Consider the following 13220-nt stretch of genomic DNA (forward strand, 5'->3'; position numbering starts at 1 on the left):
ACACACAGTTCATGGACCATGGCGGCGGCAACGCCAGCACAAAGGCTTGGTGGGCGGAAAAGACGTGATGATTTATGGACATACTTTACACGTAATCCAGCAGAAAATAAAACGGAATGTCTTGTAGTGGGAAACAGAGGTACACGCTGTGGCTATAAACTATGTGGCAAGAATATGACCAACCTCAAGAGGCATCTAAAGACTCACCATGCTGCTATTTCTGCGATGGTAAGTTAACATTACAAGATGTCCTGTTAACAGATCATGTATACGTTTGCTAGCTTTAGTTAATGTCACTCAACAATCGGGCTGTGATGAATTTCCTATGAAGTTTTCCAAAACACAGTGACCCGGCGAAAACGAATGGGACCGCTAGCTTCACGCTAAAGTTGGCTTGGTTAAGCTAACTTAAATTCAGTTAACATGTCATGAGTAAAACTTGTCGTGCAGGGATTTTTGGTGGGATGGCAACTGAATGCTTTGTCATATACTGACCCATATTTGAGTTACTGTGAAACATACGGGGGGAAACGTAGCTTTTCAGACCTGTTGCTGTGCCTTAATATGTCTAAATGAGCAGCAGCACACCTGGCTACTCTAACATTAGCAGCATGTTTAGCCATCATATTTACATTAACGGACAGCGTGGTCATCTTCTAGTTGTGTGTTCATCATGACATGTTTGTGCTCTATCAGCGCATTGCAACATGTTAAACGGAGGCAGAAACACGAGTCTGAACAATGGAGCGCGCGCACTCGACGGCGTTTACGCGGAGAGCGCGCGCACTCGACGGCGTTTACGCGGAGAGCGCGCGCACTCGACGGCGTTTACGCGGAGAGCGCGCGCACTCGACGGCGTTTACGCGGAGAGCGCGCGCACTCGACGGCGTTTACGCGGAGAGCGCGCGCACTCGACGGCGTTTACGCGGAGAGCGCGCGCACTCGACGGCGTTTACGCGGAGAGCGCGCGCACTCGACGGCGTTTACGCGGAGAGCGCGCGCACTCGACGGCGTTTACGCGGAGAGCGCGCGCACTCGACGGCGTTTACGCGGAGAGCATGTTATGCACGACCTGTCAACCTCGATTACAATTTCCTCTCTCTGTATTGGCCTAATTTAAAGTAATTATTTTTTCGACTAAAACGAATGACTAAAACTAGACTAAAACCCTTTTAGTTTTCGTCGACTAAAACTAGACCAAAACTATCAAAGATAGAATTGACTAAAATGTGACTAAAACTAAAGCATTTCGTCCAAAAGACTAAGACTAAAACTAAATCAAAAATGGCTGCCAAAACCACTGTATAGCACACTTGTACAGAAAAAGGTGGAAATATTGCCAGATACACCCAAGCTGCTTTTCCGAATGGTTTCCGTAAAGCGTGACGTCACTTACAGTACATGGCTATATTCGACAAAATGGACCATAGCATCAGCGACATTTCTTCACCAATTTCCTTGAGTATTTCGGACAATGACACAAACAGCGATGATCATAATAAACAAGCATGACCATGTCAATTGGTTACACACAAGTGTAAGTGACAGTGCAGCATCTGATACCATTGATCATTCCATTCTTCTGGATAAACTAGAAAACGTTGTGGGAGGTAAGGGAACAGCCCTCTCCTGGTGATTTTTCTAGACATACTGAGGTAAAGTTTGGTGTTCCACAAGGTTCTGTCTTGGGTCCACTGCTTTTTTCTTTATATATGTTGCCTCTGGGTGATATTATTCGTAAACATTGTATTAGTTTCCACTGTTATGCTGATGACACACAGTTGTACGTTTCTGCAAAACCTGATGAGAGACACCAGCTTTATAAAATTGAGGAATGTGTAAAGGACATTAGACACTGGATACTTATGAACTTCCTTCTGCTTAACTCTGACAAGACTCAAGTACTTGTACTCGGACCACATGCAACTAGAAGCAAGTTTTCTGATTCCACAGTAACTCTGGATGGCCTTTCTGTTTCTTCACGTGCAGCAGTAAAAGACCTCGGAGTGATTATTGACCCCAGTCTTTCATTCGAAACTCACATTGATAACATTACCCGGATAGCTTTCTTTCATCTCAGAAATATTGCTAAGAGAAGAAATTTAATGTCACTACACGACACAGAAAAACTAGTTCATGCTTTCGTTCCCTCCAGGTTGGATTATTGTAATGCCTTACTGTCTGGATGTTCCAATAAGCTCCAGTTAGTTCAAAATGCAGCAGCAAGAGTCCTTACTAGAACTAGTAAATATGACCACATCACCCGTCTTATCCACACTGCACTGGCTCCCAATCAAATTTCGTATTGGTTATAAAATACTACTATTGACCTTTAAAGCACTAAATGGTCTCGCACCACAGTACATGAGAGAACTTCTGCTCCTCTATGACCCGCCACACCTACTTAGATCAAAAGGTGCAGGCTATCTGCTGGTACCTCATATAGTGAAGGCTACATCAGGGGGCGAAGCCTTTTCTTACAAAGCCCCACAGTTATGGAACAGCCTTCCAAGTAGTGTTCGGGAATCAGACACAGTCTCAGCGTTTAATTTGAGGCTGAAAACACATCTGTTTAGTCAAGCCTTTTGTTAATGGTGTTTATGAGGTAAAGGTGTAGATCTGGAAAATCCTCAGACAGAGTGTTTTGGTAAACTGAGATGTATGGATGCTGTCAGTCCCCCACTCGCTTGCTCACTTGAGTTTGTTGACGGTGTAGTGGCTGCTGCTTTATGTCCCGGGGCTCCCTCATGCCTGTGTTACCTTCTGACTCTCCCCTTTTAGTTATGCTGTCATAGTTAGTTTTGCCGGAGTCCCTGCTTGTGCTTTGCAGGTGTTGTGTGGGAGTGTAGCGTAGAATATCCCAGCCAGGTTAAAGTTTTTTTTTTTTTACGTTCGTTAATCCAGGGGTGCCACCACTTCCTACCACTACGCTCTCGACTCATTCATAAAAAAATTCATCAAGACGTCACCAGGCTAGCCTACCGTAATTACCGTGGTAGACAGTCCAACCCCCACAACAACGCAGAAAAAAAGTAAACAAACACTATCCTATCTTCAGTGTTGTTTACCCTCTTTCTGCGTTGCTGCAGGGGTTGAACAGTCTAACATGGTAATTACGGTAGGCTAGCCTGGTGACGTCTTGATGAATTTTTTTCTGAATGAGTCAAGAGCGTAGTGGTAGGAAGTGATGGCACCCCTGGATTAACGAACGTAAAAAAAAAAAAAACCTTAAATAACTTAACTTTAACCTGGCTGGGATATTCTACGCTACACTCCCACACAACACCTGGATCCAACCATTACCTCAAATAATCTTAAAAAATATGGACGCAAATGATCCTCACTGTTCTCTCTTCTCTCAAATATGGCGGTGTGTACTGTGAGTGACGCCACCTGTCGGGAGCGTACGAACATTTCTGATCATCAACCGAGCAGCGATAGCGTGCAAAATATGCAAAAGTAATTGGCCAGCTAAAGTCGTTTGCTATTGTAAACGGCCGGAAAATGGGCTCTTATGTGGTTGAAAACCACTATTTGTTTGTTTAAAATAAGAAAAAAACAGGTAGGGTAATTGTCATCTTAGTTGGCCTTTAATGACTCCTTCAGTGGGTGACATGATACGATGTCTTCCAGCTCGGAGATCTCTAACAGGTTGTGTGTTTTTCAAGGCCTGCTTTCCTCTCTCTTTTTCTACTGTGTTCTGCTTTCTCTCTTTCATGTTCTGTTGTCTCACTCCCCGTCTATACGGTTTCTGCTCTCTCTCTATTGTGTTCTGCTGTCTCTCTCCATCTCTACTATTCTGCCCTCTCTCTCGTGTTCTGTTGCCTGTCTGTCTCTGAACCGTTTCTGCTCTCTCATCTCTGTACTGTTTCAACTCTCATTTCTCTCCCTATCTGTATGCTCTTTTTCTCACTCTCTCTCTCTCTTTCTATTGTCTCTCTTCTTCTCTACTGTGTTTTGCTTGCTCTCTCCCTCTTGCGACCAATTATGTGTTCTTGCTCGCTCTGTTTCTGCTGTCTCTCACCCATTTTCTGCTCTGTGTGTGTGTCACACTGTTTCTGTGCTCGTGCCCTCCCTCAATACATGCAAAACCAAAACAGGAATATTTGCATGGCTGCTCTAAAGGCTTTCCCTCTGGTTTTATTTTTTCCCCCTGCTCCCCACATCAAACGTCATATCAGGAACTCCCTCGCTCCGTGGCAGCTGATTGGCTGGCAGCTCAATGACATAACCGTGGAAGGGATCGGGTGTCTGGGTGCACAGAGGCGGAGATTGTTTTGGACAGATGGGACTCGGTCATCGTGCTGTGAATATAAACAATGCCGGATTCCACACTTGCCTGCCTACACAGTAGGCGCGCACACAATTTATTTATACACACACACAGCCTCCTTTTCTCACATTCTGACAGTTTCAACTTCATCCTGAATTTGAGATTAATGATTAAAGCACAGGCCTGGATGAACAATCACCACAAGATGAAAAGAAAAAAATAATAAAATAAAAAAAAAAACATCTATAAACAGTTGTCTCCGACATCTTTAAGACAAAAACGTGCATTTTCTCCCTTCTCATACATCTATTACAGAAGGCACACATGTTCACCAAAAAAAAAAAAAACCTGCAAAGAATGACAAGAAGAGAAAAAGAAAAACAGCAGTGTACAGTATAGGTTAAAGCCTTATGAGTAAGTGTCGAGGAATGCTCTACTACAAACAAACTCCACAATACGATTTGAAAGCTGGACTGGCCCTTTCTGCGCTTGAGGCTTTGCAAGCTGCTACACATTCCAGTGTTGGGATGGAGGAGTGTGCAAATAAGCTCACACCTAATGCTGCACCCACATAAAGCGCACACGCACACACACTATTTGATGTCCAACGCGAAGTATTGAATCAGAAGAGCGCAAAACAACAGTGAGTGCTGCAGTGATGCTCCGAGGAGGACATACATATTTATATATTATCTAAGCTATAAAATATAAAACGTATCGATCACCTTTACACGGAGAACGCCTTTGTGTCAAATACAATTCCCCTGAAATCAATGCAGGGTCTGAATCTAAAGCCGAGGGTGAAATAAAATAACTCAGATGCGCGATGCTCAACAAGTGAAGTGAATACACCAGATCATAAAAAACATGTTGCTGCCACGTGATGCAACAAACCAATTATCCTGAATTTTTCATTGTTGGAATGTTGTTTTGGATTCAGAAAACTAAAACCAACAAGTCCACATCCTGTCAGTCCTGGTGTGTTGTCGATCACATAATTATATGCATATTACTACACATTTCTAAGGAAGTAGAACATTCTCCGGTTTAAAAACAAAACTAAGACTGTTTTTAATTTGCCTTCAATAGGTATGACGATGATGATGAGGATGATGATTTGGGGCGGCACGGTGGCACAGTGGTTAGTGCTGTCACCTCACAGCAACAAGGTTCTGGGTTCAAGCCCATGGGTTTCCTCCCACAGTCCAAAGACATGCAGTCAGGTTAAAGGCCAATTTATGCTGACAACCCAGTCCTTGCAGATGGCGTCGCAGATGGCGTCTGCGTAGCCCCCCCATTGGCAGACGCCATCTGCGCGCACCTCCCACAAACTGTGACCACCGCAGAAGCCTCGCAGACAAGAGGGCTCTGATTGGTCCACTCTACATCCGCTGTACACGCACTTCCGCTTCCCTACTTTCTCGGTTTGTTTTGTTTTCACTACCGCCATTTTTAAAAACACGAGCGAAGATGGAGCAGCACGAAGAGCGGTTGATCGAGGAAGTGAAGAAGTACATACATCTATACGACTCCGGTTCTAGTCATTATAAGTAACCGGAGGATAAACACTCCACTAACCACACCCACCAACTACTCCTAGCGATTTCGCGCCCCCTTGCGTTGTGGCGGTGAATATCATCGCGCACGCCTATTACTCCCCGCTCAACGATAAATTACAACTGCCTGCGAAAAGCTATCTGCAAAAGCCTTGTCGCAAGAGCATGCAGAGGCCCAAATGAGCTACTTTAAATTGTCCATAGACGTGAACGTGAGTGTGAAGGGTTGTTTCCCCAGCCCGGAAATGCATCAGGAAGGGCATCTATGACAATTAATATGACGTGTGGATCAATAGGGTCCACATGGCAGTGACCCCACATACATACTGTATGTAAGTAGGACAAGCTGGAGTGAGTGAGTGAGGTACTTACAGTGATTCTTGAAAACAATTCTTGTTTACGTTCTGTGATTTCATTTAGTGAAAAATTTCTATTGCTTGTCTACTCACTCAATGTCAAAACTACAATGCAGCGATACCAAAAGATAGAGGTGTCTAAACTTTTCGGATAGTGTATCATTCCAAGGATTGTTTTATAGTTTAAGGAAATATTGTAAATAGAGTTGTGCTTGAAGGTCAGCCTTGAAAGTAGTCAGTTGTATTGTTGAACAACTCTGTGCGTGTGTGTGTGGCAGTCAACCAAGGAAATGTTACCTGGGCTCAGTAACACGAGCTTACAACACAGTCACAGTCTCTCTCTCTCTCTCTCTCTCACACACACACACGGCATTTAAAAGGAAATCCTCTGCCTTAAGCTGTTAGCAAGATGAATATGGCTGAATCATGAACATTCACACAGACTGGAGGTGTCCATGTGTTCACTGATCAAAGCACATGGCTCAGGGGAACAAGTGACAGTCACACACACACACACATGTTCACTGAACCCAGACTCACCCGACGATTCCCCCGGAGTAGTTTCTCCGTTTCCACGGCGTGCCCGCGTACGGGTCCGGGCCGGAGGATCCGTTCAGTAACAGGCTGCGGTTGTACCCGAACGTGCTCGCCTTGTTCTCCCGTTTGCGCTTGTTGCGCTGCGCCGCGGCGTCCTGCGCGCCGCTCCACGCTCCACCGCCGCCCCGGCCCGCCCCTGCCACCGCCGCGCTCCGCTGGTTGTGGTGGTTATTATTGATAATGACATTATTGCTTTCCAACGGTATGAAGTCTCGCTGCTCTGCGATTTCTCCGGACATCCCCCGGTGTTTCGGTTCGCCGCAGTCAGGACCCACGCTACTGTCCGCCACTATCACACCGTCTCCGCTCGGCTTAGGGCTCGAGCTGTATCCGCCGCCGCCTCCTCCTCCTCCTCCTGCCGCTCCTCCGCTGTTGTTGCTATTGCTGCCTCCGTTCCCGTGAAAGTACAAATTACCGAGGCCCTGCGTCGTCTCCCAAATCTGCATCCACAGGCTGTTAGCGGGTCCGCGCTGTTCTGGCTGAAACCAGGCGATTCTAGGATCCATCAAACGGCCCCAGAATTAAAAAGAAACAGCAGTAATACGCCAAGGCGTGTTCGCTTACCGACCTTAATGCTAAAGCTAACGCACGAGCTTCTAGAACACCGAAAACTAGAGCTAGCCAGCTAGCTAAATTAGCTTTGCTAGCTAGGTAACTTTGCTCAGCAGCCGTTTTTAAATTCGCTACACAAATATCCCGACGTGACTGGAAGTTTCCATTAATGTAGCCCGAGTCGTGAGTACTAACGAGTTTTATTCAGCGTCCACGAACCGAGCCCGAGAGCAGAGCGGAGGAAAGAGAAGCGTTCGCCCGTGTTGTTGAAGTGACTCTGACCCTCTCTTCCCTCTCCTCCACTGCTCACTAGCGACCCTTCAATGGCGGACACCAGGACTGCGCGCGAGGGCGCTACTGCGCCTGTGCAGACTCCACAGAGTTTACACGCGCATGCGCGCAAAAGCTGTGATTTCGTTTAAAACGCAAGAATTGTCCGACAGTGTTCCTATGCAAATACGTACCACGGTTCTAGAATATGATTGGTCGGAAGGCGTGGCTTATGCAGATTATTTAAATAATTTAATTTTTTTACAATTTACAGTAATTTAATTACAATAACATGCTATTGATAATATAAGTGTATATATGTGGGTATGAGTACATACGGATATATTATATAAAAAGTGAGTATTTGTATATATGTGTATAATATGCATAATTATTATATGGGTGTCTGTGTATGTATGGATGTGTATACTGTAGGTGTATATGTATGTACTGTATATATGTATTGTATGTGTGTATATATGCATAGCATAAGTATATATATATATATATATATATATATATATATATATATATATATATAAGAAGGTTCTGGGTTCGAGCCCAGCGGCCGCCGAGGGCCTTTCTGTGCAGAGTTTGCATGTTCTCCCCGTGTCCGCGTGGGTTTCCTCCGGGTGCTCCGGTTTCCCCCACAGTCCAAAGACATGCAGGTTAGGTTAACTGGTGACTCTAAATTGAGCGTAGGTGTGAATGTGAGTGTGAATGGTTGTCTGTGTCTATGTGTCAGCCCTGTGATGACCTGGCGACTTGTCCAGGGTGTACCCCGCCTTTCGCCCGTAGTCAGCTGGGATAGGCTCCAGCTTGCCTGCGACCCTGTAGAAGGATAAAGCGGCTAGAGATAATGAGATGAGATGTATGTATGTATAGTGCATAACTGTATATAATATATAAGCATAATATGCATAATTATGATATGGTGTCTGTGTATGTATGGATGTGTATAGTTATAGGTAGGTATATATGTATGTACTGTATATATGTATTGTATGTGTGTATATATGCATAGCATAAGTATTTGTATATATATGATTTGATTTGGGGGCGGCACGGTGGTGTAGTGGTTAGCGCTGTCACCTCACAGCAAGAAGGTTCTGGGTTCAAGCCCAGCGGCCGGCGAGGGCCTTTCTGTGCGGAGTTTGCATGTTCTCCCCGTGTCCGCGTGGGTTTCCTCCGGGTGCTCTGGTTTCCCCCACAGTCCAAAGACATGCAGGTTAGGTTAACTGGTGACTCTAAATTGACTGTAGGTGTGAATGGTTGTCTGTGTCTATGAGTCAGCCCTGTGATGACCTGGCGACTTGTCCAGGGTGTACCCCGCCTTTCGCCCGTAGTCAGCTGGGATAGGCTCCAGCTTGCCTGCGACCCTGTAGGACAGGATAAAGCGGCTAAAGATAATGAGATGAGATGATTTGATTTGGGCGATATTATACCATGTTAGTATATGTTGGTATGTTTTTTTTTGTTGATTTTGCTTTCTTTTGTATATATAGTTTATTATGGTGGAAAGTGACGTTTGATTAACGGTGGTATAGAGGGTTTGGATTTGATAAGTTATTTACTTCTTCGTAATCCTTTCCGAACATTATTATGTTATTGCCTTGTGGCTACGCTATTCTGTTTATGACGATGTTTTGATGATTACATTTTTTATTTTTTGTTTGTTTTATATCTTCTTTACTGTTCGGAATCAATCAATCAATCAATCAATCAATCAATCAATCAATCAATCAATCAGAAATAGCTCCGACAGTTATTCAAATCACAGGCTCTTCTGATAATGTGTTTTGGTTTAGATTACACAGGACCTTACTTGTATAGAAGATGAGGCATATTATACATATATAGAGGATATTACACGCTTGTGTAAAGATATGAAGTTTATCTTCGAGTGGTAAATGTATATATCACAAGCGAGCGAAGCGAACATGTGAAATATTTTCAACGCGAGAAGATAAATATCAGGAATTATTATACATCCAGGACACCTTTTCGATGGAATAAAAACGTGTTCTATTCCGTTTGAGCAGGTTTCGTTCATTTCATTTGATAGCGTGCAATATTGTTAGCATATCACTTATACTACGTGTATTACGTCACTCTACCAGTGAGCGTTGAATATGGTTTACGATGTTGCATGGTTGTCAAGACAACATGACGTTACACGACAGAAACGTAAAACTTCCGCACAAGCGACTGTGACCAAACATGGCCGCCAGGTTTACGTCGTTAAATACGGAAGATTTTGAAAGAGAAAGACGCGTTGAACACCCAGAAGGAATGTGTATGTATAATTAAAAAAAATAATATTGGCTGTTTTTTTCCTGGTCCATCAGATATATTCCATTCAGCGGCTCATCTTCAACTCGTTCAATATCATGCTAGCTGAATGGAATATATCTGATATACCACGAAAAAACAAACAACCCAGCTAATATTATTTAAATATATCAGTCAGATCTGTGATGTATTTCGTATGAAAAAAATGTGAGTTTTTCAACATGAGAAGATAAACTTCTTATCTTCAAGCCAACGTGTGAGTTTCTTTTTATTATACAGACAAACAAAAGGTACCCAGATTTATCAAAACAACTCACTGATTTCCTCATGAGTGACATACAGAGATTTATGTCATGGTTTTGGTTCTCCATCAGGTATAGCTTATATAAACTAGATAGAACTCGACGCCAACGGCGTCGATGGAGATGCCTCCGCCCGGTAGACTACACGGCTTATGAAGTTGTGATTTGGGGATGGACATTTGACCTCGCAGTAATCGTGACCTGGTGAAATTACTTGTATTAGCCTTGGAGATATTGTGTTCACAAGGTTTTCGGACAGACATTTGACCTCACAGTGACCTTGACCTTAGACCTTTTGATCTCAAAATCTAATCAGTTCATGTTTGTCCCAAAGCGCACAAATGGTGAAAGTTTGGTGAAATTCCTTTCATTAGCCTTTGAGATATTGCGTTCACAAGGTTTCGGGACAGACGCACGGATGCATGGACAACCCGAAAACATAATGCCTCCTGCACCTTACGGTGGCGGAGGCATAAAAAAAGATGTTATTTAATAAAAATGGTGAGGTTTCTGTAAATTTTTTACTAACCATTTATTGGTTTCTTAAGGACTTTTTCTATTTAAAATTTAAAACGATGATTGTTAACTTTCAGAGAAAGAAAAAGAAGCCGGTGAGCTGGCCTCCTTATATGGTGGCACGGTGGTGTAGTGGTTAGCACGGTCGCCTCACAGCAAGAAGGTTCTGGGTTCGAACCCAGGCGGCGAGGGCCTTTCTGTGTGGAGTTTGCATGTTCTCCGCGTGGGTTTCCTCCGGGTGCGCCGGTTTCCCCCACAGTCCAAAGACATGCAGTTAGGTTGACGTGGGGCGGACGTGGAGCGGCCTTGGGCTGAGGTGCCCTTGAGCAAGGTACCGAACCCCTGACTGCTCCCTGGGTGCTGTGTGGCTGCCCACTGCTCTGAGTGTGTGCGTGTGTTCACTGCTTCAGATGGGTTAAATGCAGAGGATGAATTTCACTGTGCTTGAAGTGTACATGTGACAAATAATAAAGTTTTTTTTTTTAAACACTATCCTTGATTAGTTTTCTATAATAGTACACTAGGTGGGGCGGCACGGTGGTGTAGTGGTTAGCGCTGTCGCCTCATAGCAAGAAGGTCCTGGGTTCGAGCCCCGTGGCCGGCGAGGGCCTTTCTGTGCAGAGTTTGCATGTTCTCCCCGTGTCCGCGTGGGTTTCCTCCGGGTGCTCCGGTTTCCCCCACAGTCCAAAGACATGCAGGTTAGGTTAACTGGTGACTCTAAATTGACCGTAGGTGTGAATGTGAGTGTGAATGGTTGTCTGTGTCTATGTGTCAGCCCTGTGATGACCTGGCGACTTGTCCAGGGTGTACCCCGCCTTTCGCCCGTAGTCAGCTGGGATAGGCTCCAGCTTGCCTGCAACCCTGTAGAAGGATAAAGCGGCTAGAGATAATGAGATGAGATGAGTACACTATGTGTGTTTTATTCCTTACTTATGTGACCTATTGTGAGCCAGAATCCATAAGGCTCCACACAATCGAGTACCATTAAACAGAACATGATTATAATTTTATACCAAGTCCAACTGAATTCTCAAATCTGATCGTTCAGAAGATATGGGTTATTTTTCTATACACAGTAGCTGTAACATGAATGATTGTCTTAATATAAACCTTTCATTCTAATGCTTTATTGTTTCTATTATAACGGATCATACACAGGAACTTGTACTTTTCCTGTGATCTAAGACTAATAATAAACGTATTTGAAGAACATATTCTTGTTTCACAAAGTAAAACCTATAACTGTTGATGTGGTGAAGTATTTTCTGAGGAGACATTTATGGGAGGAACCTCAGCTGTACGTGCTTTGTAACAGTCCAAGTTTCCCAGTTCAAGAAAGTCTTCAGGACAGAGGAGTTTACGATTTCGAGGAAAAATGGCAAGCTCTGGGGAGGGAGGGAGGGAGAGAGAGGCAAGGAAAGAGAGAGAACGACCGTTTATCACAGCTACGATGAGCGAGAACAGGAAGTAACGTCTCTTAGATGTTCCACAACATTAAATCTAACTTCATGGTGTCCAAAAACTCAAACTAATGAGAGTAAAACCAGATATGATTAGACTAACTTCCAAAAGAAGTCCAGTTTCAGAGTTTCTTAGTGGAGCTTTAGTTTTTATCTATGTGGAGAACTAAGCACCTGATCTGATCAGTAGACCAGATTTATGCACATCAGTCATCTGCAGGTTCACTAGATGTTCAGTGGAAACATTTTATTAACTGTGGGATCTCCAAAGTAGGAGTTCATGGGAGAAATCGGTTTCTCCAAAGGAGATAAATATCCGATAATATCAATAAGTTGGACGATGAGGTCGTCACCTGGAATGCTTTTCAATTAACAGCTGTGCCTCATCAACAGTTAATTAGTGGACGAATTTCTTGCCTTCTTAATGAGTTTGAGATCAAACAATAATAAAAATACTGAATAAATATTCAACAACTGTAGTGATCCATACAGTATTATGTCAAGAACCGAACAACTAAGTAAAGAGAAACGACATCTGACATGAAGTGACTTTTAATTAATAAAAATAAAGAAAAAAACAAAAACATTGAATTAGAAGACGTGTCTAAACTTTTGACTGGTACTACGTATAACTCCGTGTGTGCGTAATGCGACATTAAAGGACATGGGACATGGATTTTTTTCTGGGTATAATTATGTATAAAGGACATAAGAAATGCCATCTAAATCACTGCAGGGCGTCAAAAATGTGAAAATCATCACATTATTCAACTTTTTTATACATCAGCGTAAAACATTCATTCATTCATTATCTCTAGCCGCTTTATCCTTCTACAGGGTCGCAGGCAAGCTGGAGCCTATCCCAGCTGAACTACGGGTGAAAGGCGGGGTACACCCTGGACAAGTCGGCAGGTCATCACAGGGCTGACACATAGACACAGACAACCATTCACACTCACATTCACACCTACGCTCAATTTAGAGTCACCAGTTAACCTAACCTGCATGTCTTTGGACTGTGGGGGAAACCGGAGCACCCGGAGGAA

General features: G+C 43.8%; 1 protein-coding gene across 1 annotated transcript in view; it reads right to left on the reverse strand.

Annotated features, from left to right (window-relative positions):
• The window catches only part of tent4b (terminal nucleotidyltransferase 4B), a 31722-nt gene extending 24055 nt beyond the window's left edge, over nt 1-7667 (reverse strand). Inside the window, exon 1 of the mRNA XM_060911967.1 lies at nt 6726-7667. Coding sequence (XP_060767950.1) covers nt 6726-7288 — 563 coding nt within the window. The 5' untranslated portion in view covers nt 7289-7667. The remainder of the gene's footprint in view (nt 1-6725) is intronic.
• Nucleotides 7668-13220: the final 5553 nt, after the last annotated feature.

Source organism: Neoarius graeffei, chromosome 27 (genome assembly GCF_027579695.1).
Source record: "Neoarius graeffei isolate fNeoGra1 chromosome 27, fNeoGra1.pri, whole genome shotgun sequence".
Taxonomy (NCBI): Eukaryota; Metazoa; Chordata; class Actinopteri; order Siluriformes; family Ariidae; genus Neoarius; species Neoarius graeffei.